At 39.6% G+C, this 24,104-nt stretch overlaps 1 protein-coding gene across 13 annotated transcripts in view; it reads left to right on the top strand.

Annotated features, from left to right (window-relative positions):
- osbpl8 (oxysterol binding protein-like 8) overlaps positions 1 to 24,104 on the top strand; it is a 108,463-nt gene that overhangs the window by 68,008 nt on the left and 16,351 nt on the right. For 5 of the 13 annotated variants that reach the window (XM_036133668.1, XM_036133669.1, XM_036133676.1 and 2 more), the window contains 5 exons: positions 17,024 to 17,097; positions 18,938 to 19,018; positions 19,408 to 19,509; positions 19,644 to 19,847; positions 23,182 to 23,308. In XM_036133668.1, coding sequence (XP_035989561.1) covers positions 17,024 to 17,097; positions 18,938 to 19,018; positions 19,408 to 19,509; positions 19,644 to 19,847; positions 23,182 to 23,308 — 588 coding nt within the window. Of the gene's footprint in view, positions 1 to 1,460; positions 1,726 to 17,023; positions 17,098 to 18,937; positions 19,019 to 19,407; positions 19,510 to 19,643; positions 19,848 to 23,181; positions 23,309 to 24,104 lie in introns of all 13 variants that reach the window. The other 8 variants (XM_036133673.1, XM_036133667.1, XM_036133674.1 and 5 more) reach the window with 3 other exon arrangements.

Here is a 24,104-nt window from a genome sequence, read left to right as displayed (position 1 = left end):
AGAGACACTTAAATAAAATCTGTTTTTTTTTTTCTAAAGAAGGGCTGAATTTTTCCAGGATTAATGGTTTTGCCTTGTTTAAGTTGAAATATTGTCATACTGTAATGGATCATATGCTCTAAACTAGAAATAACCCTGTGCCATCAAAAAGTTTTGCCATTGGAAATGGAATGTTGTAGTCATAGTAGTAGTAACAACCCTGTATCACAGATGCATATTAAAGTCTGGATAAGTATGAAAACCCCCCAAAAAGAAGTTTCTTATGGATAAAATCGAACAGGGGTATAAACTTGTCTTTGGGTATCTCTCTGCTGATGCTAAAAACATAATGTACTTCTATTAAACTGGGTTATCATCTGTATGTTTCACAGATTCAACTGAATAGGATAACATTTTGTCTTTGTGATATGCTGCTAGCTACTAACACTGCTACTTTTCCACAATGTCAGCCATGCGTTGCTATAACACAGGTTAATCCCCTGAGTCTAGCAGCCCTTTTAAGGCTTGAATGATTCATAGGATGGATTTAAAGGGCCCAGTTAACGAGTGGTATGAAAATGTAAACATTATCTGACTAAAAACGAGTAAACAAAGACAAGAAAATGTAAAAAATAAAATAAAATAAAAATAGACTAGGTCTGGCTCCCTGGAAGGAAACATATAAAGCAACAGAGGATCATTAGAGGTTTATATACAGTTCTGTATGGATGGATACATATAAGAGCACCCTCAGTGTTGCAGTAAATGTTTAAAATTTTTTTTTTTAACTAAAACCTGACATTTTTGAATGTGGTATGAAATCTGGAAATGTGTGAGGGCGCTGTGTGGAAAACGGCAAGAGCTTAGGGACCAGTCACTCCACAAGCTGTTGTGGAGCTTTCCATTCTGCCTCATGCTCGTCATCCACTGTCTTCTGCACTGCAGCATCCAAAGTTAAAAAGCAGACTGAACGTCATGGACTTGAATATATAAGTGACTGATGGTGATAAACATTACAAAATGTTCTGCATTTCTAGCCTTCAAAAGAAAGGACACAGGCATTATAGGCAAACTAAATGATGCTGTGGCAATATTTAGAAAACATTCATCAGCTTTATGGACGCTGGAGACTTTAATTACTGATGCACTGACGCACAGGTGGAAAGCAGTGAAATGTCCCTTTGGAGCCACACAGAGAATTTGAAACTCCTGAGGAGAAATTCAGCCACAGAGGAAGATGAGACATGGAACATTGGAGCGGTTTTATCTAGCCAGGATGCAGCTCCCCTCCCATCCGGAGCAGAGGGAGTAGGCGGGGCTCAGCTTATTCCTTATTAAGTACTTACAGGCTCTCACTCACATAGCAGAGAGAGAGCATCTAAGGGAGACAGGGAAGTCGGCTGCACTGATTCAATGGCTGAACCCTGAGTTCTTTTGCGTGTTTCTCTGTGTGCTCCTACATTTCTTCACTCGCACACTAGAGTGAATTGGATTGCCGATCAACCTCGGACCTTCCTCTCTCGACCATTCCTCGCCGGCCCCTCACCCCCCTCCTTCCCTCCCTCGCCCACGCCGAGGGACCTCCGGCCGGCCCCATGATGAAGGAGGAGGGCCCGCTGAACCGTCGGCGTTTCTCCACGTGTGGCGGGACGGCATCCATTCGACCTCCACACCCGGACGGACGCAAGCTCATCCGCAACGCCTCCTTTGGGGGCTATAACGAGCTGTCCCCCATCTCACTACCAGGTGGGTGTGTGACAGCGTGGACACTCCTGATTGAGGGCACGGCAGACTCATTAGTAGTGTTAGCTTGTGGTGACTGGAAGACTATGCTCTAAAAGTGTGCATTTGTTGTGCTTATGCTGCAAGATGGTGAGGGCATGTCATGTATTAGTTTGACTCGGGTGGTCTGACACTGACAGATTTCTGCTGCAGAGCTTGGATTGATTTCAGGGTTGGGAGAGCTGTCTCAGAATGATCGACATGCTGTATATTTACTACTTTGTCAGCACTGAGGCAAGACCAACAATCCTCAAAGCTCGATGTACTTCTTACGATCATGTTCATGGATCTATTGTAAAGGCGTGTAGAGGTCCAACAGGGTGAATTCATCTTTAATTTCTGAAGCAACAGTGATGGAAAGTGATAAACCTTGCTGCTGATTCAAAAAATATTATGTTACAAACATAAATTTTGTCTTTTTTAATCTCATTTTCAGATGCTCTGATTTCTGGATTAAACACACAAGTCTTAATGCTACTATTTACAGTAAAGCTGAAGTCTTTGTGACTTTTCGTATGATGTCAGAAAACCATCTTTTGCACCATCAGCTTAAATTAGTCAGTTTTGTGCAGCTTTACCAGTCTCTTCTGCCATTGTGGAGGAATTTTGTCCCATTCTTCTGAACAGAGTTGCTTCAGTTTATCTGGGTTTACAGTCTCATAAGTTCCTACCACAGCATTCCAGTCAGTCTGGACTGTCAGTGTTTAATTTTTCAGTGATTCTGTTGTAGATTTACTGCTTTGTTTGGTCTTGATGTGGGCCAAGCTTTAGCTATCAGACAGATAGTCTCACATTAGCAGAACTTGACCTTCAAAGCATTAATACATGCTAAATGTTTCTTTATGTAAATAGTGGTATTACATCTGGTAGAAAATGAAGGTTATGCACTACAACAACCGTATTTTCTTTCACCAAACACGTCTTCATTTTTACTGTGTAATCAAAGGGGTGTTCATGTGTTTTAGTGGCTGAAAAAAGCCGCAGTGTTCAGGTTTGCTTCATGTTTTATACTTTGTTGAATGCAAGGCCGATTGCATTTAAATAAGCTTGTGCAAACTAGTAATGGACAACTCTTTTTTTGGCTCAGCTTTACACAGGTTCCAGTTATTCCTCAATGAAAGTGCTGTGATAATCCTGGGTTTTTAAAGTGCCTTTAATCCTACAGTAAATGAAGGATTAAATCAGTCTACCATCCATTTGTAAAATGGCTTTCTGTGATCTTAGCTTTGTTCCTCCTGATGAAAAGAGCACAGACCCGGAGGCAGAAAGCTGGCAACCACTTGCGCTTTCAGAGAACATGTCCCCTGTTCCACCTTTCCTGATGACTATTTTTAACTTGTGAAACCCAGTAAAAGCTGACTGAGCACCAACCTTGTTTTCTAACCACCAATGGATGCTGTATTTATGACTTCTCCTCATGACCCGGTAACTCTGTCCCCTTGTGTTTGCCAGTCGGATTCTCAGGGCTTAAGGCTGTCTCAGTAGAAGTTGTCGAGGGAAACAAGTGTTTGCCATGGCTGGAGATTTACTCTGGCCACCTTTTGGCCATAAGCCGGCATCTTTCCTCTTCTAAAATACCTCCTCCAGCTACGCAAATCTCTCAGACAACAAGGCAGCGTCTGAGTCATAGTGTTTCTCCTCTCACAGCCCCGGCTCCATTTATCTTAATTTTTGTCATTCAGATACCAGATGTAAGCTTTATGAGCCGCTGAAGGAGATAACTTGGGCAGGCACGTTGGACTAACCCAGTGTTTTTTTTTTTGGGGGGGGGATTTAGGTATTCTTCTGAGTGCTACGTCTGTTTCATTGTTTAATATTTTACTCCCACATCTCTCCTCATCTGCAGCATTGCATGCAAAAATAGCTTGTGTAAGCTAGTTGACTATATTTAGTTTGAATGCCGGTGAATTTATGCTGTGCAGTATAGTATGGAAAAATCCCATGTCAGGGTTAGAGTCCAGAGTCCTTGTGTTTTCTTCTCTTTAACTCACCCCTGCATGTTTTCTAAAGGACTTAGTTCTCAGGGATGAAATGGCCATTGAATGTGGGTAAATGTGAGTCTGGTGCATTCAGTGATTGCAAAAAATCATAGAGAATTTTTTTCTTTTAGACATGCCAGCAGAAAGGCATCCAGCTCCCCTCACCAGATAATTTAATCAACTTTCCACCGTCAGGAGTAGGTACTGCCTCAAAGCCAGTGACTCAATGCAATCAAATGGGATCCCTAAATAGACAATATTTACCCTTTGGCATGTTATATTAAACTTGACTTCATGTATAACCAGGACTGACAAAGAATCTATCTTTACGATTCTTTTAAATTGTTTGTGAATCAACATTAAGGTAATGATTTGTATGTAAGTGAATTTCTTCATACATTTCTACTTTTCATTTAAAAGTTCATGATGTGTCACATCCAGGGAAACAGAAAATTTCAAGTTCCCAGAAACTCAGGTTAGCCTTAAATTGCATGCAAAAAATATTTCTTTTGCTATATGTACTTTTAAACATGATGGTATACGAGCGAATAATTGTACCATGAGTATTTTTTTAAATAAATATTCCCTTAATATGAGGGTTTTCCTCACTAAATAAAAGCATTCAAGAGGTTGAATATTTCCATATTTTGTAGTGTGAGATTAATCTACTGTATTAAAAGAATAGTTAATTTAATTTTTTTTTTTTTACACGTTTTTGCCAGGGATGTTAACTATTGGGTCTTTGTGTAACCTAAGACTGACAGGAAATCTTAAAATGTCCCAGACGTGGGATTTGTATCACTGCTGATTTAAAGGTGCATGACCACGTTATTTGACTTTTTTTTTTAAATGTCTACTTCAGTAGCTCACTCTGGTTGCTTACAAAGTTTTTATGAAAGATTGTGACATCCTGCTGGCTATCAGTTGTTATTTTGGGATTTTACGCTTTGTTTTTGCTCACTTTGTTAGTAAATAAAGCCTTTTTTGTGTTTATTTTTAATAACAGGCGAAGTACCTTATTTTTTATCTAGCCTCAAAAAGGACCAGCAAAACACTGTTAAGATAGAGGCTTGGTGTTTATAGCTTTATTTTGTCATGATCAAAAAAATGTTTTGTCTTTTTTGTAAGCATATAACATGGTTATACCTTTAAAAACGAAAGAGATAATTAGCAATCTATGATTTTATTACTCAGATAGTCAACTCTAAACAACTCCACACTTTCATTTCTGTCAGAAACATAAACTGTGGTAAGGTATCAACATCTGGAACCTTGAGAACCTTTTGCTGGTAGTTTGTCAGCCAAGGAAACTAATGACTTTGTGGATAAATGGTGTCTGATTATTAAGGATATAAAGATTGTTGCCGTCAAAATTTAAAGTGAAAGGAAAATTAAAAAATGTTTTGCAGATAAACTGGATTCTACTTGTTACTGTACAATTTTTTTTACATATCATGTGAACTTGTTCACTTCTGTAATATTTGTCTTAAAAGCGCCTTGGTGCTGCCCTCTTAGGGTCGAACAGCAGCTATTGCAGTGGAATTTTCCTATTGGTTCAAACGGTACGTTTTAATCACCATAGACCTCGTTCCAGTTTGAAAGCATCTCAGTCAGACTCAGGAGTTTGTATCGCGAGCATTGATCAATAGTGTGATCAATATGCAATAGAATTGATCAATAGGCTTTTGTTACTACTTTGAACATTAGCCCATGTCTGCAATGATGTTGCTAACATCACGTTACCACTCAGAAACTGCACCCATCTTGTCCTCCATTACCTCGGCATCGCTGAGTCAGCGCCTTAAACCAGCGATTCCGACAAATAAATCTCGGTCTCGCTGCTCCTTTAATCTCCGGTGATGAGAGGGCTGAAAAATCCTCCACCTCAAAAGACTGAACCATGGCGCCCTTGTCATTCCATGTTTCGTCCTGACCGCAGCCCCAAGCCCCGCATAAACCCCACCGCTCATCTGCACAGTTAGCCGTCTCTTTTGGAATCACCCACTTTGATGGCATTTTTCAGAATGTGTCTGAGGGCGGGGTTACATTTAATTAGTGTTTTTTTATTTATTTCCATAAGTGTTGCCTTGCTGTGAGATGTTGATAATTTTTTGAGTGTTTGGTAAGAATGAGACATGTTGTTGGACCCGTGGGAACTCATCCGTGGGATGACGGTATTACTACTGTTTCTACAATTGGTTTAAATTGTCCAGAAGTGAAAAAAACGCTCATTGCTAGTTACCTCCACAAGGCTTTGCGCTGTGCCTTTATTTTTGCTTTATAATGTGCTTATCAGTTTAGCAGCTGTAGGTTTATCAACACAAAATTGCAGTTTGATTTTCTACAAGTCTTTTTGTTACAAGACAGGAGAGCTGCCTAATGGCACATATGAATTTAGCCCCACAAAAAATATAAATAGATCACTTATGCTAAATTGTCACCATGGTTATACAAGCTAATGCAACTTCTTCCATTCAGATATCTGTTCCTAAAATATCTCTCCACCCGAAGGAAAAGGACTTTTTGTAATTAAGCTACCTGAATGGAAACAGAAGTGGCAGCCCTTCTGATGGAGCTTCATCCACGTCATTCATTTTCTTATTTGTTTGTGCAGCACAGCGATGGGCTGACAAAAAGAAGCCTTAATGGCTGGAGCGAGAACATCCCATCTTGGAGCTTAACTGTGTACCTCAGAGAGGGTTGTATTACCAAAAATACATTTTTTAAGAAAAGCTGAAGTTTCTTTCAGTGCAAGAAATGTATTGGGTTAATTTATTTAAATACGCATTTCATGACAGGTGCGGATGTAGAAAAGAAATATTGATTATATTTACTACCATTCTCAGCGTGGGAAAAGACAGCGATAAGCCATAAAGAATATTAGCAGTCCTTTGAGAGGTTCAATAGTAAGCAGATTAATTCACTGTTATTCACTGAGTATAAAAACAGCATCAATCCCAGCGTCTCTCCAAGTGAGGGAAAAGGAAAGCCATGGTACCATAATTGGACAGAACAGCCATCAGATCACGTCTGACCTGAAGATACCAAGAAACCTATGTCGTTTGAAATCTGCACTAAAGATTCTTGGAATGCTTGTTAAATGTGCATGACATTTATCTCCTGAAACACCATCATGCTTATAGAAATACCGTCAGAATTATAATCTCTGGTAGGACAGTAAACCCAGCCAGCTGCTGCACCTAAAGATGTTACCTGAACCTATAGAGTATGAGTTTCATAGTGAGTTTATACGTGTCCTGAAATCAGATGTAAAATGGTTGTATAATGGGTGTGCCTCCGTTTTGGTTTGCGCTCCAAGAGTATTTTCTTTCTTCTTTTTTTTTTAAACCTCTGTAGCTATGGCTTGATAAAGAAAACTGACCTAGACAATGGTAATAAACTCTTTGCAAAGCTAATCAGAGTGAAAGAAGCAGAAGCCCTTTTCAAAGTAATTAGATAGAGGTCAGCATGACTTGGAACGTAACACTGGCAACAAGTGAAATCTTTGATTTGAGTCAAGTCAAAGAAAATAATGTTAAAGGGAAGAAAAGTACTACTGTAGTAGCAACTATAGCAGAAGAGGTTTCAAATAAATGTACATTACAGGGGAATTCCACTGAATCTGAGCAGTTTAATTGCCCCGGTTGGTATACCAGCAATCCTAAAGTTTTTTATGTTTCACACAATCTTGACAAATCAGCCAATTTCAATGACTTTGTCAAATTAAGGAAGGAACTGTTGACTTTACTCCATTTGTTGCTGCCAGAGCGGTTGTGAGACCTGTTGTGAAAGGGGTTCAATGAAACCCTTTAAATGACCCACTCTGTGCACCCGCCATCCTAATGTCTCCACTATCTGTTGACCAGGTGGACCATAACGCCAGCAAACTGAGATGCAAAACACAATAAATACAACAATATTTAAAATGGAGTCATTTAAATGTGCCGTATTGTTCCATATTTGCTCTCCAACTACCAGAGTGTGAGGCACATTGTGTTATTTGCTTTTAACCTGCTCTTTTATGCAAGAGATAACGAATGGGGAAAACTTTCGGTCTAGCAGCATGCAGCTCCTCCTTTTTCTTTACTGTTGCATTCCAGTTCCCCCAACATCTGATCTTTGGTAGAGAGAGAGGTCCTTGCTGCTCCTTTTTTCAAAGAGATGTGCTTTACAGTGTGGATGCCGTGGTGTGTGACTCATCTGCAGCTATGCGCTTATAGATCCATTCATCCCTTTGCAGCAACAAGATTTTGTTCTGTTAATCCCTTGCTGGTGTGACAAGATTTATGGGGGACATTTTTTTTTCACATATTTATTCTGGAATGTCATCTTCATTTGTGCTACATTATTATCCCTGAAGTTCTAAGTAATCGGTGGCAGTTTTTGAGATGGGAAGTGTGGGCTTCTGCACAGATTGGCACAGCCTGGGGGACAACAACAACAATGTTGGTTCATGGGTGACCTGATGGGGTTTTCTATTCATTATTTGCATGTCCGCTTAATGACATGTGGAGCACATTATAATAAAACACTACTGTCCATTAAAGTTGCTTTGGCCAAATTAAAGGGCTATTTCTGTGTTTTGTTTTGCTTTTCTAGTAGTCTGGATTGCATTTGACCATCTGTAGTTCATTATGTTACATATTCAAACCTGTCCGACTTTGACTGGGTAAATCTACACTGCACTAAAGTTCAGTGAGACATATTCAAATTTGTGAAACTCAATTGTATTTTAAGTTTTAAGTTTATTCTTAAAAGTGGACAGGGTGTCTGCCTCACAGACCAAAACTTGGAGTTGGTTCCACAGGAGAGGAGCCTGATAGCTAAAGGATCTGCCTCCCATTCTACTTTTAGAGACTCTAGGAACCACCAGCAGACCTGCAGTCTGAGAGCGAAGTGCTCTGTTAGGAGCATACGGGGTAATCAGAGCTCTGATATATGATGAAGCTTGATTATTAAGGGCTTTATACGTTAGAAGATGAATTTTAAGTTCTATTCTTGATTTAACAGGAAGCCAATGCATGCATTCATACATACACACATACATACAGGGGTTGGACAATGAAACTGAAACACCTCTCATTTTAGTGTGGGAGGTTTCATGGCTAAATTGGACCAGCCTGGTGGCCAATCTTCATTAATTGTACATTGAACCAATAAGAGCAGAGTATGAAGGTCCAATTAGCAGGGTAAGAGCACAGTTTTGCTCAAAATATTGCAATGCACACAACATTATGGGTGACATACCAGAGTTCAAAAGAGGACAAATTGTTGGTGTACGTCTTGCTGGCGCATCTGTGACCAAGACAGCAAGTGTTTGTGATGTATCAAGAGCCACGATATTCAAGGTAATGTCAGCATACCACCAAGAAGGACAAACCACATCCAACAGGATTAACTGTGGATGCAAGAGGAAGCTGTCTAAAAGGGATGTTCGGGTGCTAACCCGGATTGTATCCAAAAAAACATAAAACCACGGATCCCCAAATCATGGCAGAATTAAATGTGCACCTCAACTCTCCTGTTTCCACCAAAACTGTCCGTCGGGAGCTCCACGGGGTCAATATCCACGGCCGGGCTGCTATAGCCAAACCTTTGGTCACTCGTGCCAATGCCAAACATCGGTTTCAATGGTGCAAGGAGCGCAAATCTTGGGCTGTGGACAATTTGAAACATGTATTGTTCTCTGATGAGTCCACCTTTACTGTTTTCCCTACATCCGGGAGAGTTACGGTGTGGAGAAGCCCCAAAGAAGCGTACCACCCAGACTGTTGCATGCCCAGAGTGAAGCATGGGGGTGGATCAGTGATGGTTTGGGCTGCCATATCATGGCATTCCCTTGGCCCCATACTTGTGCTAGATGGGCGCGTCACTGCCAAGGACTAGCGAACCATTCTGGAGGACCATGTGCATCCAATGGTTCAAACATTGTATCCTGAAGGAGGTGCCGTGTATCAGGATGACAATGCACCAATACACACAGCAAGACTGGTGAAAGATTGGTTTGATGAACATGAAAGTGAAGTTGAACATCTCCCATGGCCTGCACAGTCACCAGATCTAAATATTATTGAGCCACTTTGGGGTGTTTTGGAGGAGCGAGTCAGGAAACATTTTCCTCCACCAGCATCACGTCGTGACCTGGCCACTATCCTGCAAGAAGAATGGCTTAAAATCCCTCTGACCACTGTGCAGGACTTGTATATGTCATTCCCAAGACGAATTGACGCTGTATTGGCCGCAAAAGGAGGCCCGACACCATACTAATAAATTATTGTGGTCTAAAACCAGGTGTTTCAGTTTCATTGTCCAACCCCTGTATGTACTTAGTATGGCTGGACGATATGGCTTAAAAATAAAATCTCTGTTTTTATTATACAATATCCGATTAATCGATTTCTTTTCCTCCTCTTCGTTTCACAAAAAGAAATGAAAGAATGATTTTAAAAACTTGCTTTTATGTCAAGCATTTTGTCTGGGAGTTCGCCTGAATTCAAAGTGCAACTAAATACATACTTGTAAAATAGAATGGCTGGACCTGCCAGTGTAAACAATGAAAATGAAGAGTGCATTGGCAAAATAAAATCCCAATTTTCCAAAAATGTAATCTTAAAAAGTTGTAAATTCGAATAAATCAATTAAATTGATTTGTCGCCCAGCGATGATGAATAGGCTGTATCAGGGAGGTAGGTATGGATTTGGCTTTGGATGATGTGGCAGAAAGTTGGACTCTCTTTCTGCCGTATCTTCGAAACATATCTGTCAAAGACTCAGCTAGAGGTGTGCCTCATCTTCTTAATAGGCTGTTTGACAAAAAGACCACATGGCCTACACATCAGGACCTTGGACCGCGTCACATATCCTGCTTTGGAAATAAGGGGTTTGGCTACTAGTGCTAAGATGGGAAAGGCAATCCTTATGTTGAAGGTCATGCTCAGTTTCTTGCTGATATGGCGTTGGTGTGCTGAAAAAACTCCAGACGTCATTGATTTTTGAGCAAGACGGGGTGGAGACTGGGAGTCTCTGCCCTTAGTGAGTCCTTGCAGCATCTGTCAGCTTAAAACTGAAATTTTCTCCCAGATCAGATCGTTCCTCTCAGGCTCGAGAAGTCTGTAAAATGGAAAATAAAAACAAGGAAACATTTTTTTTTATTTAATAGTTTTAAATCAACTCATTATCAGCTTTTTGGACTTCTTCTACTAGCTCATTATTTAACACTTAATGTAAATAATATTACTTTTAAATAAACACTCCACTAATACCTTCCCAGCGACTGGTGCCTCTTTAAATTTCTTCCTAGCCCTTGGTACTAAGCCAAGGTAATATTTTAGCACTTAGGAAGAACCAAATGGTCAAGACAGTGATTCTGTTGAGCTAAATAGTTTTAAATTATCACGTGAAAGTGCCTGTCTGTGAAAAGTGAACCTAATAAAACTATTAAAGTTTTAGAGCCAATTTTAGAATAGCAAAGATTAGCCAGGAAATCTCCCTCCATAAATTAGACTGACTTGTCATAGCGAATCTTAGCAAAATGCAAGCAGTAGACGAGATCTCCCTCGATTCCCTGACTGTTTATTCAGAATTTTATTCTGCAATCAAAACGAAGCAAACTTAGCAAACCACAACTATTTAAGTTTGATTGCAGCTATTTATCTCCTACTTTTGTGACAAAACTTAATTCAGTTTTATGTTGTCTGTGTTGTCTGGATAACAAAATGTGGTTAACGCTAAATATTGGATATTTAAGTGTCTCTAATTTAGTTTGATTAGATTACATTTGATCATATTAATATTGTCCACTAATCCAAACATAAATGGGTCTCATTTTATCATTGTTCTCAATACTTTAACTTTCAAACAGTATTTTTGCACCACGGTGGTTCAGAACAAGCTTTAATATTTGGAGAGTCAGGATGGCTCTGGTTTGACATTTATCAGAAGGTATTCACATTAAAACATACAGTAAAACGTATTTAAAATGTAAATATTCTATCAAACTGTCATTTTTCCTAAACTAAAGTTTAGTCTGTTTTGATTGCTAAAATATTTAAAGAGAAAACGTCGGAGCTTGTTCCTGAAAGAATATCCTTACTCAAGCCCTGCCATGTCCTTAGATTGATTGTTTTTGTTTTTTCACTATGTAAAAGTTCTGGGTTTGGCTTTCTGCTCCTTTGGCTGCAAACCATATCCAAGTCACCAACCCTCCACTGCTGTGTTCAACAGTTGACCCTTTTCTGCGAATGTAAACATTTTTACTTTCTGTCTAAAGGACATAGTTTCTTGTAGACCACTTAGATGCAGTTTTTTTAACCTAAATTATGCTGCAATGTTCTTTTTAGAGAGAAGATCCTTTCTCTCTGCAATAAAGGTCGACCTATATATCAGCCAGCCGATATTTGTGTCAAAATAATCTGTATCGGTCTTAAAAACAAAATCGATCGATCTCTACTCGGCAACCCTTTTAAACAACTCGTTGTTAGATACTGTATTTGTACGGTCATGCATCAAAGGATATGGCTCCAAACTTGATCTGATTTCTACTAAATGTGAGTGGAAGGACATGCTGTGGGTTGATGTAGTTACACACTGAAAATAATTAGAAGTCTTAGCTTTGTTGGATTTTAGGAGTAGGGAAAAGAAAAGAAAATGATTTGTCAACATTTAAGTTGCTGACTCAGATTGTTTGCTCATTACTTGGTGGATCTCTGCTCTTACCAATGAATGTGACAGATTGGGTGAGTTGGGTAAAACAAATGTATTCTCCAGTGATCTGCGGCACGAATCCGACCTGCTTTTTATTATCTGCACGTCACTCCTCCTCTGGACTCAGTTCCATATGACAAACATGGCATTTAAAAATAAAACTCTGCAGGCATTCCTCTTCTCTCACAGCAGCGTACCGGTGTCCTGGGGTTAAGGAAAAGAAACGGTGAAATATTTACAGACCCATCTGTCCTTGTGGATGAGGCAGTGTCGCTGCCTGCTGCGCTCTCTGTGGGGCGTCCGTAGTTTGGTGTTAGGAATTGGTCATAATTGGAATAAGATTTTTGCTGAAGTAGAAGTGTAGTTTCCCTCTGGATAAGGTGCTCCTGGTATCCAGTTGACATTTACAGAAACCCAACATTAATCTGGATCTTCATATGCCTTTCTTAGCTTTCTTTCCCCCCTTTCAGCTTTGCACTCCCACAGTGTGGGAGCTACACCACAGACTGAAAGGAGTCTCCTGTCAGCTACTCTTGACCTTAGCTAAGATGAAACACTGGTAGCAGGCGCCAGCGTGTTGCCTTTCAGACTGAGGCTTACTGCCTTCAGTTGTGCTCAAGGACACAATGTGGCCTGGCTTCATTTGGCTACTGAGACACTAAAGTCTCCAAGTGAAAAACAAGAGAAAAGTAAAGCAGTGACCATCCAATTTCTGGATCTTGTCCTGACACATGCTCTTCCTGTTTTTAATCTTAGCATTTGTGACGCTGTGTTTTCTCATCATGTGCCAGTTTATTTTGAAGTGCTCCTCGTCTCCAGTGCAGTTTTTAAACCAGCAGCTGCAACTCAGCGCTGTCGTGTTATTAACCCTTCCACTGCTGCTAAGTTCTTTAATGTTTTTAACCAGAACTTTGTTAACTCGGAGAGCTTGGACCATAATACAGAGGAGCTTAGGTCCTGGTTTTACATTACCTGCCTGACCGTTATTGATGCCGAGGCTCTTCTTAAACCCAGATTAATTAAATCTAAATCTGAGCCCTGGCTGAATGATTCCACCCAGGCTGCCAGACATGTTGTAGAGCTGAGTGCAAATGAAAAAAGGACAAACTGAAGGTTTCCCTTCAGACCCCGAGGGACAGCTGGCGGCATTATCAGAAGACGACAAAAAAAAAAGATACTTTGCAGACATGATTGTATCCAGCTTCATAACCCTTGTGTCCTGTTTGAATCGGTTGATTCTGTGTAACTACCACAGGCTCCTTGTGTCCAGTCCACAGCGGCTGCTTCTTTATTGCTTTGTTGATTTGAAGGGGTGAATGCATTTAGATTTTTTTTTTTTTACATTTTAACGAAAAAAAGACTGAGTTGGTGGTAGTCTGTAACACATCAGAGGGCCTGTGTTTGGACCTGGGGTATCCTGGCCAGTTTCTGAAGCTTACAGCCACAAATCTTGGCTTTAAAATGAACAATAGGCGTATATTGGACTGCCAGATCAAGGCTGTCATCAAGTCCAGCTTCTTTCAGCTTCGACAGCAGGCCAAGATAAAAGCCCGTGCTTACAAAGAAGCCCTGGGAGACAGCTCTCCAAGCCTTTGTGACAACAGTTCTGGATTACTGTAACACACTTTATATGGTGTCACTGGGTCTTTAATCACATGTCTGCAGATGGTGCAAAATGCTGCTGTACCTCTTTTAACACACACACACACACACACACACACACACACACACACACACACAAATTTTAATCATGTTTCACAAACTCTGGAATGATCTACTGCTGTAGAGAAATCAGGCATCCTCACTGGCTGTTTTTAAATCTCTTAAAAAAAACATGTTCTCTCTGCCTTCTAACACTTCGTAGGTAGTTTGGTTTTATGTTTATCTTACATTTGTTTTATGTTGGTTTTATGTTGATTTGTGTTTTCTAATAGAGCCAGGATTGGTTCTATTGGTGTTATCTAGATTTTGCTATTATCTGTACAGCACGTTGGTCTCTTTGATTTAAGTGCTTTATAAATGTTGGATTGGAAAGTGCTAATAATTGACTCACTGTTCCCATCTCACATTGATGCCCATATCCGGTGCAGGGGAGCTACTATCCTGCAACTATTAGACGCGTCCCGGCTCCAAAACACCTGAATCAACTGGATGAAATCTCCACAGACGCCTGGAAGCAATTCAGTTGTTGGATTAAGATGTTTTGGAGACGAGATGAAGGAAATTAGCTCTCGTGGACTGCAGTTAAGAACAGCTGCACTAAATAAAATGTTTACACTACGCACCCTGAGTAATTAAGCCTTGTTTTAGACATTTTTCCCGAACAAAACTGAGGTTTGGAAAAGGAATTCCTGAGTCGGTGAATTGGTTGAAGATAAATCAGTAAGAAAATGTGTACAAATTGTTTCTGTTTCCTACAATTTTAACTCTTGTTTACTTTGTTTAACCTTACAAAGTGCCAGTAGCTCACTCTGGTTGCATACAAAGGTTTTCAGATTAAATGACTCTTAACTTATATATTATATATAAGTTAACAGGGCGCGATTGTATTATATTTTATTTCTGTGTTTTACACTGTTTTTAGTAAACTAAGCCCTTTTGTGTATATTTACCATAACAACATCACATAACTGGAAGTACGGTATGGCGCATGGATGCCATAAGTAAACAGGGAGACACAATGCAGGATGGTCTACTGTTTCTCTCAGAGTAGCTGCATCAATAGCCGCCATCTTGCTTTCTGATAGTTTTGCAGTACTCCCACAACAGTGTTTATGTCTGCTGATAAACACTATCAGAACAAAGGCTTTGCACATGTTGTTTTATTTGAAGAAAAATATGTGTTTTTTGTGTTTTCTTCTTATGGTCAAAATACGTGACTAGGCCACTTAAAGGGCCCAACCCGCCCAAAACTTTATTCGGTCAGCAAGTCAGATAATATTTGATTTTAGAAATTGTTCTTCCTGTCCTGCACTATGGTGACTTGTTACATGAGTACATCAGATGAGACTCCATATACCACTCTCCATTACGTTTCAGTACTGGCTGTAGACATCATGTCCAACGTTGTCATTGTAATGTTCTGCTGTCTGTCCTTTTCTGTGTTCAAATGACTCCTAAGACTACTCCCTCCTACCTGACTGCTTTTCTGAAAAGGGCCGGCAATCATCTTAGGCTCTATAACCTGCTGATCCCTGAGTCAGAGCTGAACTGCGTAAGAGAGCTTTTAAAAAGAACAAAAGGACTCAAAGTTGAAAGAGCAAGGCAATCTTAGGACTGGGAAAGAGGCTGTTTCATTTCTTGTAACGGTTTCAGAGTCGGTACCTCGATCGTGCGCTCCCAGATTTGTTCAGAAACATTATGTTTGACTGTATTTTTGCTTTATTGTAGTTTTGTTGTAATTCTACCGCCTTTTGCGAAGTCCCTCTTTAAGAGATTTTTAATCCCAACGAGGCTTTATCTGGTTAAATAAAGGTCATAATTAAAAAATATATAATTTCCACACTAGTTTCATTTTATAACCATTAAATTCAGTCCATTTACCTGGGATTCTATGACTGAAATACAGAATGTGTGCTTCATTGTGAAATCAAATGGCAAAATGTCCATGCAGTTGTGTTCACCCCCAATCACTTTGATGCATCTAAATAAATCTCCATCTTCAGAAGTCACCTAATTAGTAAACTTAGTCCCCCTGTGTGTTTAATCTCAGTATAAATCCATCTGCTCTGTGCTAGCCTCAGAGGCTTGTTGAAGAACAAACAGCAGTGTGAGGACCAAAATACACAGCAGACAGGTTTGTTCAGTAAAAGCTTGGCTGTCTACCTAAAATGATGGTAAAGGAGAAGATTCATCAGAGAAGCAGCTGTCTGCTGCTTTCTGTGAAATCATTGTGGACAATATATACGAACAGAGGTTCCAAGGGATGCAGGTTGCGTTTCCTTCTGTGCTGCAGGTTGCCGGCTAAATTTGTCTGAATGTTTCTCAGATACGTTTTTGAAATCAGCTAATTGTACATCATACAGTTTACTTTTTGGATATTTTTGGAAATGCAAAAATTTATGTAAAAATTTGTAAAACAAAAATGCTGCAAAAGACTTGAGACTTGGCGTTTAGGTTCACCTTTCAGTAGGAAAACGAGCCTGAACATTGAGCCATCGCCCCAGTAGTTTAGTTTATGTTACAATGGCCCAGTCAAAGTCCACTCTAAAATCCAATCGGGAATCTGAGACAGTACCTGAAATTGACTTTTCTAATGTATTCTCCATCGAACCTTAGCTGTTTAACAAAGAAGGGTCAAATGTGCAAATCCTGTAGGGTAAAGCCTAAAAGACCAGCAGTTTTATTAATTCATAAAAAAACAAATAAAATCCATTGTTATTTGTGGTTGTAATGTGGTAAAATGTTTTGCAGTTCAAGGGAATGAATACTTGCAAAGCAGGCATTGTATTACTGCACTGTATTACGTTGATCCAGGTCTGCATGTGTGCTAATTACAAAAGCTGATGAGCTTTGACCATTAGGCGCAAATTTGCCCGCTGGAAGTGAACATCAATGTATTCTGTACTTTTTTTCCTCAGGTTTTGAGAAAGTGAAGGAGGACCTCCTGCCTCTGCCTTTGAAAGAGGACTCTAATTCCATATCAAAGAGCAAGGTAAGAAAAAAACAATCCATGCTCTCGCTTTATGAGCCATAATCACCGGGGAGAAATAACTGGGTGCTTCAATGTTTTTACTGTGATGAAAATCATTTAATGCGAGGATTACTGTATGTCTTTTTACTTTCCCAGTCTTGCATCAGCAGCATTATAGCTCACACTGAGATGACTCATGCATCGCACACTGATAAATATTAAGCAGCTCCAGTTTTTCTCTTGAGGAGTAGATATTTGTCAAGGCTCAGATAAAATTAGGGTGTTTGTCAATATTGTAGACTAACTTTAAATCCAACACTCCTTCAAAGCAGGATCCAGTGTATAAAGATTGTTTACTACCCCTCTGACCCCTCACTCCTGCAGCGCTTTGAAAAGCATTTACACCTCTTGAAGTTTTCATCTGCCACTATATCACTACAAACCTCAATACATATGATTGAGATGTTGCTTTATTAGCATAAGAGATTTCCTGTCCGTGGACTTCACAGACACAAACCTAGAAAGTGTGGCATGCTATTGTGAGTGCATGCTCTGTGAACAAACCTTCTTCTGCCTCGCCTCAGATTCTCTATCAGATTCAGGTCTAGATTTTGAGTGGGCTTCTTTTTTCTAAACCGTTAGTTCTGGCTGGATGTTTACGGCCGGTGTCCCACTGGACATCGGCAGGGCGACGGCGGTACAAGAGTAAGGGAGGTTGTTCTGTAATTGGTAAGATTGCTTCAGCAAAAATCTTATTGCCGGTTTGATCCCCTCCTCTGACCGTCTCAGTCGTGTCCTTGGGCAAGACACTTCAGCCGCATTGCCTGCTGGCGGTGGTCAGAGGGTCTGGTGGCGCCGTTGGTATGGCAGCCTCGCTTCTGTCAGCACAGTCAGGGTGTGAATGGGTGAATGACTGTAGTGTAAAGCCTTTTACCATTTTTTAAAGGGGGAGTGGTTAGAGCAGCACACTTGCACCCTGAGAAGGTTGCACGTACCAGTTCGATCCCCGCAGACTGCCATGTTGGGTCCCTGAGCAAGACCCTTAGTCCCAGATTGCTCCCCGAGCGCTGTGATAGCTGCCCACTGCTCCCTAAGGGATGGGTTAAATGCAGAAGACACATTTTGTTGGAAGGTACAATTGCAATGACAAATAAAGATATCTTCATCTTCTGGATGACTGGAAGGTAAACCTCCCACCTCAGTTTGAACCCTAATGTAGCCTCTAACATTCTTCCAGAATAGGCCCTTTATTCATCCCCAAAGCATCCCAACATCATTATCCCACCACTAACAACTGTCACAGTGAAGTTTGTGTTTTCAGAATGACGTGTAGTGCTTTACAGGGTGTTTAAAGCTTTGGAAATGGTGTAACACTGATTTAAACTGGATTTTATTTGGGGTTAACATGTCATTATTATTCCACCTAACAATTTTGCACTGATTTGTGTTGGTATAAAATAAAATAAAGTTTGGCTGGAACATGACAGTAAAAGTTCAAGATTTGTAAATTTCTTTGCAATACATTGTTTCAGAATGTGAAGGGAAACTGCAGAAACGGCCATTTATAGTCCAGTAGAAGAGCTACGTGTAAAAGAAAAGAACAATCACATCTACAAGAAACATTATTTTAATTTAGTAGCTTTTCTTGATTAGATCTTATCTGGTAGTTACCAGAGAACACAGAGAAAGGATAACCTCTACAATATTAGGTGCTGCCATCCGGCCTAAACAACCATCAACATGGCTGGGGAGTTGTTTTCAACATTGTGGTCATTAACTCTGATAGAAATAGTATAGAAATGGACAGGATGTCTTCTGTTGTGAACTAACTGTAATTTTTTTCTCTCCTGCGTGTTGAAAGTCTGAAACCAAGCTGTACAATGGCTCAGATAAGGATGTGCCAGCGCCTGGTGGAAAGCTCACCAAGAAGGAGTCCCTCAAGGTGAGAAAGCTTTAAAGCAGCTTAAGTCCCACATATCCGGATCCTAATTCTCAGGCGGCATCACAAGCTGTAAAAATACACTTTCATTCTGGTTATGTGTTGGATAAGCATGTATTACTGTGACATAGTCTTAGTTTACAGCATTTATCCTCACAACAGTCTATTTCTCAGCTTCAAATCGTGCCTCAGTCTGATAACGGTGCAAAAAAAACACCTTTTTTAACATTATTTTTAAAATGATAAATGAAATGTAAATGATACCACACTCTTCAGTCAGGATTTCTTTTGTAAGGAAAGCTGAGGAATGTTGTTTTACACCCCTAACTAAATGGAAGAGAGAACTGCTTACAGATTGTGTTTCATCATTCATCCTTCTGCACTCTCTGCAGGTGCAGAAGAAGAACTACAGAGAAGAAAAGAAGAGGGCAACCAAGGAGCTGCTCAGCACCATCACAGATCCCTCTGTCATCGTCATGGCTGACTGGCTCAAGGTGGGCCTCCCCTCTTTTAACTCTTCTTTTCACACGTTTTACATGAACATTGTAATTTTTTTCCTTCTTAATCAAAAGCTGGAGCAGAACAAAATTTGTTAGATAGAGCTCACCTGGAATTTTTCCGTCTTCAGATCCGAGGCACGCTGAAGAGCTGGACCAAGCTGTGGTGTGTGCTGAAACCAGGCGTCCTCCTCATATATAAGACTAACAAAAACGGCCAGTGGGTGGGAACGGTACTACTGAATGCCTGTGAACTCATCGAGAGGCCTTCCAAGAAAGATGGGTTCTGCTTCAAGCTCTTTCACCCACTGGAGCAGTCCATCTGGGCTGTTAAGGTCAGAAAACCCATCCAAATGCAGACAACTCACTGATTCTATGCTGCTGTGAGCCAGCGGATCTATTCACTGGGGAAAAGAACCTCATGTTGAGAAATAGTTGTTTTTAACAAAATTCTAATCAGCAGTGGCACAAACATTAGTACCTCTGCTGTCAGTACTTTGTAGTGTTCTCCTATAACATTTCACAAGGTTGGAGTGAACAGAGAGTGGGATCTCCATGCACAGTCTGCCATGGGTTCTCTTATCATTTCTTCTGTTCGACACACATGCAGCTTTGGATTTAGGCGTGGGGTCTGGGATGTTGATTTTCTGTGCAGTCAACCATTTATGTTGATTTGTCCTTGTGTTTTAGAGAAGGTTATAGCCAATCAATGAATGAGGTACTAATGGTAAATAATGGTGGCCACGCAAAATATTGACACATTCTGCACATGTGTGACATTTACATTGTGACATTTTAGGGGTGTACAAACTTTTCTGGCCAGCGGCAACCTGTACACTGACTGCTACACGTTGTATCATAGTGTCATATCTTCAAATGTGAGAGGTGTACTCACTTTTATGAGATGCTGTAACTGTAACAGTACAGAACATGTTGTTCTGTACTGTGAGATCTTAATTTGTGTTAATTTTATGTTCCGCTTCTATTTTTTGTATTTCCTCTTTAAGGCATTTAGGCGTTTTTAATCTTTATGTAACTAAAAGCCCAACTATGGAAAAGCATCACAAATTAGGTTAAGGACAAAATGTTAGTGTTTGAGTCTCTGGTAACTAAACACGAATCCTTTATATAGATAAACAAAAAATGAAAATTCATTATTTTATTAAAAGAAACAATGGCTGACCATTTTCAGTTTCCTGGTACTGATAAGTTTCACTAAGATGGTTCTCTGGGATTTTCAAAGCAAACTAGGCTCACAGCATCACGATTTCATCATCATGCTTAGCTGTAGGGTAGATCTGGCTCCTTGTCCAGTCTAACGGTGATTTCCTGAGATAAATAGGCGTCTGTCTCATGTTCCATTTATGCTGCAAAGAAACAGGAAGTCATTGATTGTGCTAGTGCTGTTAGTGCTAGTTAGAAATTCATAGAAACTGATCAACTTAGAGTATAGATAATAAATGCTTTAGATACATGTTAATGGGATTGTTTGGGCTGATTTTTATGTGAACTGTTTCTTGACTTGATATTCCTTGAGTTAAGAGTCTATATGACTCCAGGTTTCTGAATAGTTAACAGGTTATATCCATTAATAGGTTCCCAAATGGCTGGGCTATAGTGGTCCGGATCCAGACCCATATAAAATCTGAATTTTGATGAAAATCTTTTAATAAAAATGTTTTTATTTTTATTTAACACCTATTAGTTTTAAGGGGCAAGGCTTTTGTGCTCGAGAAAACTATAAAAAAAATGAGCCAGACAATGAGCTGGCTCATTGTCTGAAGTGTAGACAGAATCTTACCTGCATACACGTACCAGCACATAGGACAAAAGATGCTTGTACACCATTGTACAACAACTAAAAAATGTTTAGTGAAGAAAATCAGCATGCATCAGTTGTCTTCCTACAAACTCAGGCATTGATTATTTAAGCACTCCTCCATTAATCTAAACTGAACAAATAGAAACTACATCATCCCACAACAGGGTTCAATCCTGACACCGTCACAGACTAAGGAACATTCTTAAGAAAAATCGCTTACAGCTGTAAAGTTTAATTGAAGAAGTTCTACACTGTACCCTAGCTATGTACAAATTGTGGTCCAGGGGCCATTTGCGGCCTCTGGACGTGTGCGAACCTCTCCAAATGCATTTCAAGAAAAACTCCACCAGCACAGATGGCTGATGCGGAGTTGGTCGATTGTTTTGTTTTTAATTTTGGCAAAATGATGTCAGGTTAATATCCTACAATTAAAAATGTTAGGTATAACACAAGTTATTCATCTTTGAAAAATCACACTTTTTACATTCTCATTCATAGTAAGCACGACCACATCTCTCTCAGGTCTTTAACTCAAATGCAGACATTTGTGTATAAAAAACTGTTTTGATTTCATTTATTTAAATTAGCTAAATGCAGGAAGTGTTTTCAAGGACATACTGACCAGTTCCTATATCACCACACCTAAAAGATTTTCACTGTTTTCAACCGAACTTCAAATAATTAGCAAACTGTGTGACACTCTTTTAATAAAGCAAATGAGCAAAACCTGTTTTTAATTTTGCATCAACAGTGGTTTACACTTCCCTTTCCTACAGAAAATCTGAATAATTTGTTTAATTAAAATGATCATATTTTGTAGAGCAGGGAAGAAAAAACATATTGTTTTTGGGTTCATTTTTAATCTTTTTTTATTTAGTTTTTGCCCTCAAGTAATTTTGACTTAAGTTTGCCCCACGTGCCGAAAAGTTTGGACACCCCTGCTCTACACAATGAAAAATCCAGTTGCACTTGCACCAATTTATTTACCATGTCTTTTGTGTCATGTGGACTGACTTGGACTATGTTAATGCTAAACTGAACTAATTATCCTCAAGGTTGGTTTTATGTCTGCTGAATCATTTCTCTGTTGACTTTCCAGGATTTCGTAATATCATACAATATAAATGTGTTTGTGTCTGAATGTGAGCAAAGTTTTCAAGGAGAAAAACAGTATGTAAAATTCTAGTTGTCAAATTTGAATGCTGCTTTTGTGTCCTCTCGTGTGTCCACCTTAAGAGGAAAAGAGCGAAAATACAAACTAGTAGCTCTTTCATATACAGGTGTGGATATTAAGTTATAATTACGAGAACATCCTGCTGTAATTTAGGTTAGACAAAGAAAATCATTCATCCAGGAAGCCATTTTCATACTTGGCAGCCCCCACACTCCGTTTGTTCCACTGTTCTCAGCTCTCAACTGGCCACTCGAGCTGTAATTTGTTATTCATCACTGAGCATGAAAGCTCTCTGGTGTTTGTTTTTGTCCTGATAAGAGCTGCCCTGCTCTACCTTTCATTAGCATCACCACCAAAATTAGCTCCTCACTTATTCTACATCTGCCCACTCTGTGCCCACTCATGTTTGTGTATGTATTTATGTATGTTAATTTGCATAATAAGATATCCACTTAAGTTTACAGTTATGAAATTGTTATTATTATTATTATTATTATTATTATTATTATTATTATTATTAGATAAAATAAGGATAAGCATATTCAATGAACTGAAAATCTGTCAAGCGGTTGACACCCAGATCTAAGAACTGACACAAGATTTGTCACATCAATCTTAAACGCTGTAATTGGTTTTAACATGTTTTCCTCCTTCTGTCCCTTTCTGTCATCAGGGTCCTAAAGGAGAAGCAGTGGGCTCTATCACGCAACCGTTACCCAGCAGCCACCTCATCTTTCGAGCCGCATCAGAGTCTGATGGTAAGAGGCGGGCTGTCAATTACAGCTCTGTCTCTGATTCTGGTTTGTAGCAATTCTTGTTTTGTTTTTTCTTTTTATGTCTTTTAATTTTGATTATCTGTGTGTCAGTATGTCTGTGGGTAGGTGGATGGGTGAGCTTATATGCAGAAATCGATGTATTGTGTGGGTGCATATGAGCGAGTTTGTCACCTGGAGGTGTACAGGTATTAGAGTGGTGAGAATAGTAGAAGACCTGCAGCAGACTGCACCCAAGAGCAGCAAAGGACAGACGGACATGGCTCAGGAAGGCTGGAACAGTCCCAGGCAGACAGATGCAGGTTATCGAGCCCTCCCAACCAAGCCACACTGTCCCCGAATTCCAAGACCCCCTGAAATTATTCACAGACCTTAAAACTTTGCTAATTTTTGCACTTTTAGAACTGCAAACTTCAGTGTATTTTTATGTTTGACTGTGGAAAAATGTTAATATTAAAATAACTGAAATGTGCAAAAAGTTCAACAGGTAATAGCACGTTTTTAGACTAGCTTGTTTAGTACCCAATAGATGTTATTTTTATCTTTGATGTTTTGTGCAATTTATAGGGCTATTTGAATTGAACTACAAAAATCCAATTAGGATGGGATGACTTTCAATTACACTGTGCACTGTCCATGGTGCTGAAACATAGAGAGTGGTTTCTTTCCTGCTACACAGAATCTCTCCATGGTGCTGGAATGAGTCAAACTCTGGTTTAATTCAAACTGTTTAACACAGGGAATGTGATAAATTTATTGCCATGGGTCCTTTTTAAAAATGTTACTGTTGAAAGAAAATATATTTAAATTAATAATAACCGAA

The sequence above is a fragment of the Fundulus heteroclitus genome, unplaced genomic scaffold (assembly GCF_011125445.2).
Source record: "Fundulus heteroclitus isolate FHET01 unplaced genomic scaffold, MU-UCD_Fhet_4.1 scaffold_66, whole genome shotgun sequence".
Lineage (NCBI taxonomy): Eukaryota > Metazoa > Chordata > Actinopteri > Cyprinodontiformes > Fundulidae > Fundulus > Fundulus heteroclitus.
The sequence above is the reverse complement of the archived record's forward strand: the minus strand, read 5'-3'. Positions and strand labels throughout refer to the sequence as shown.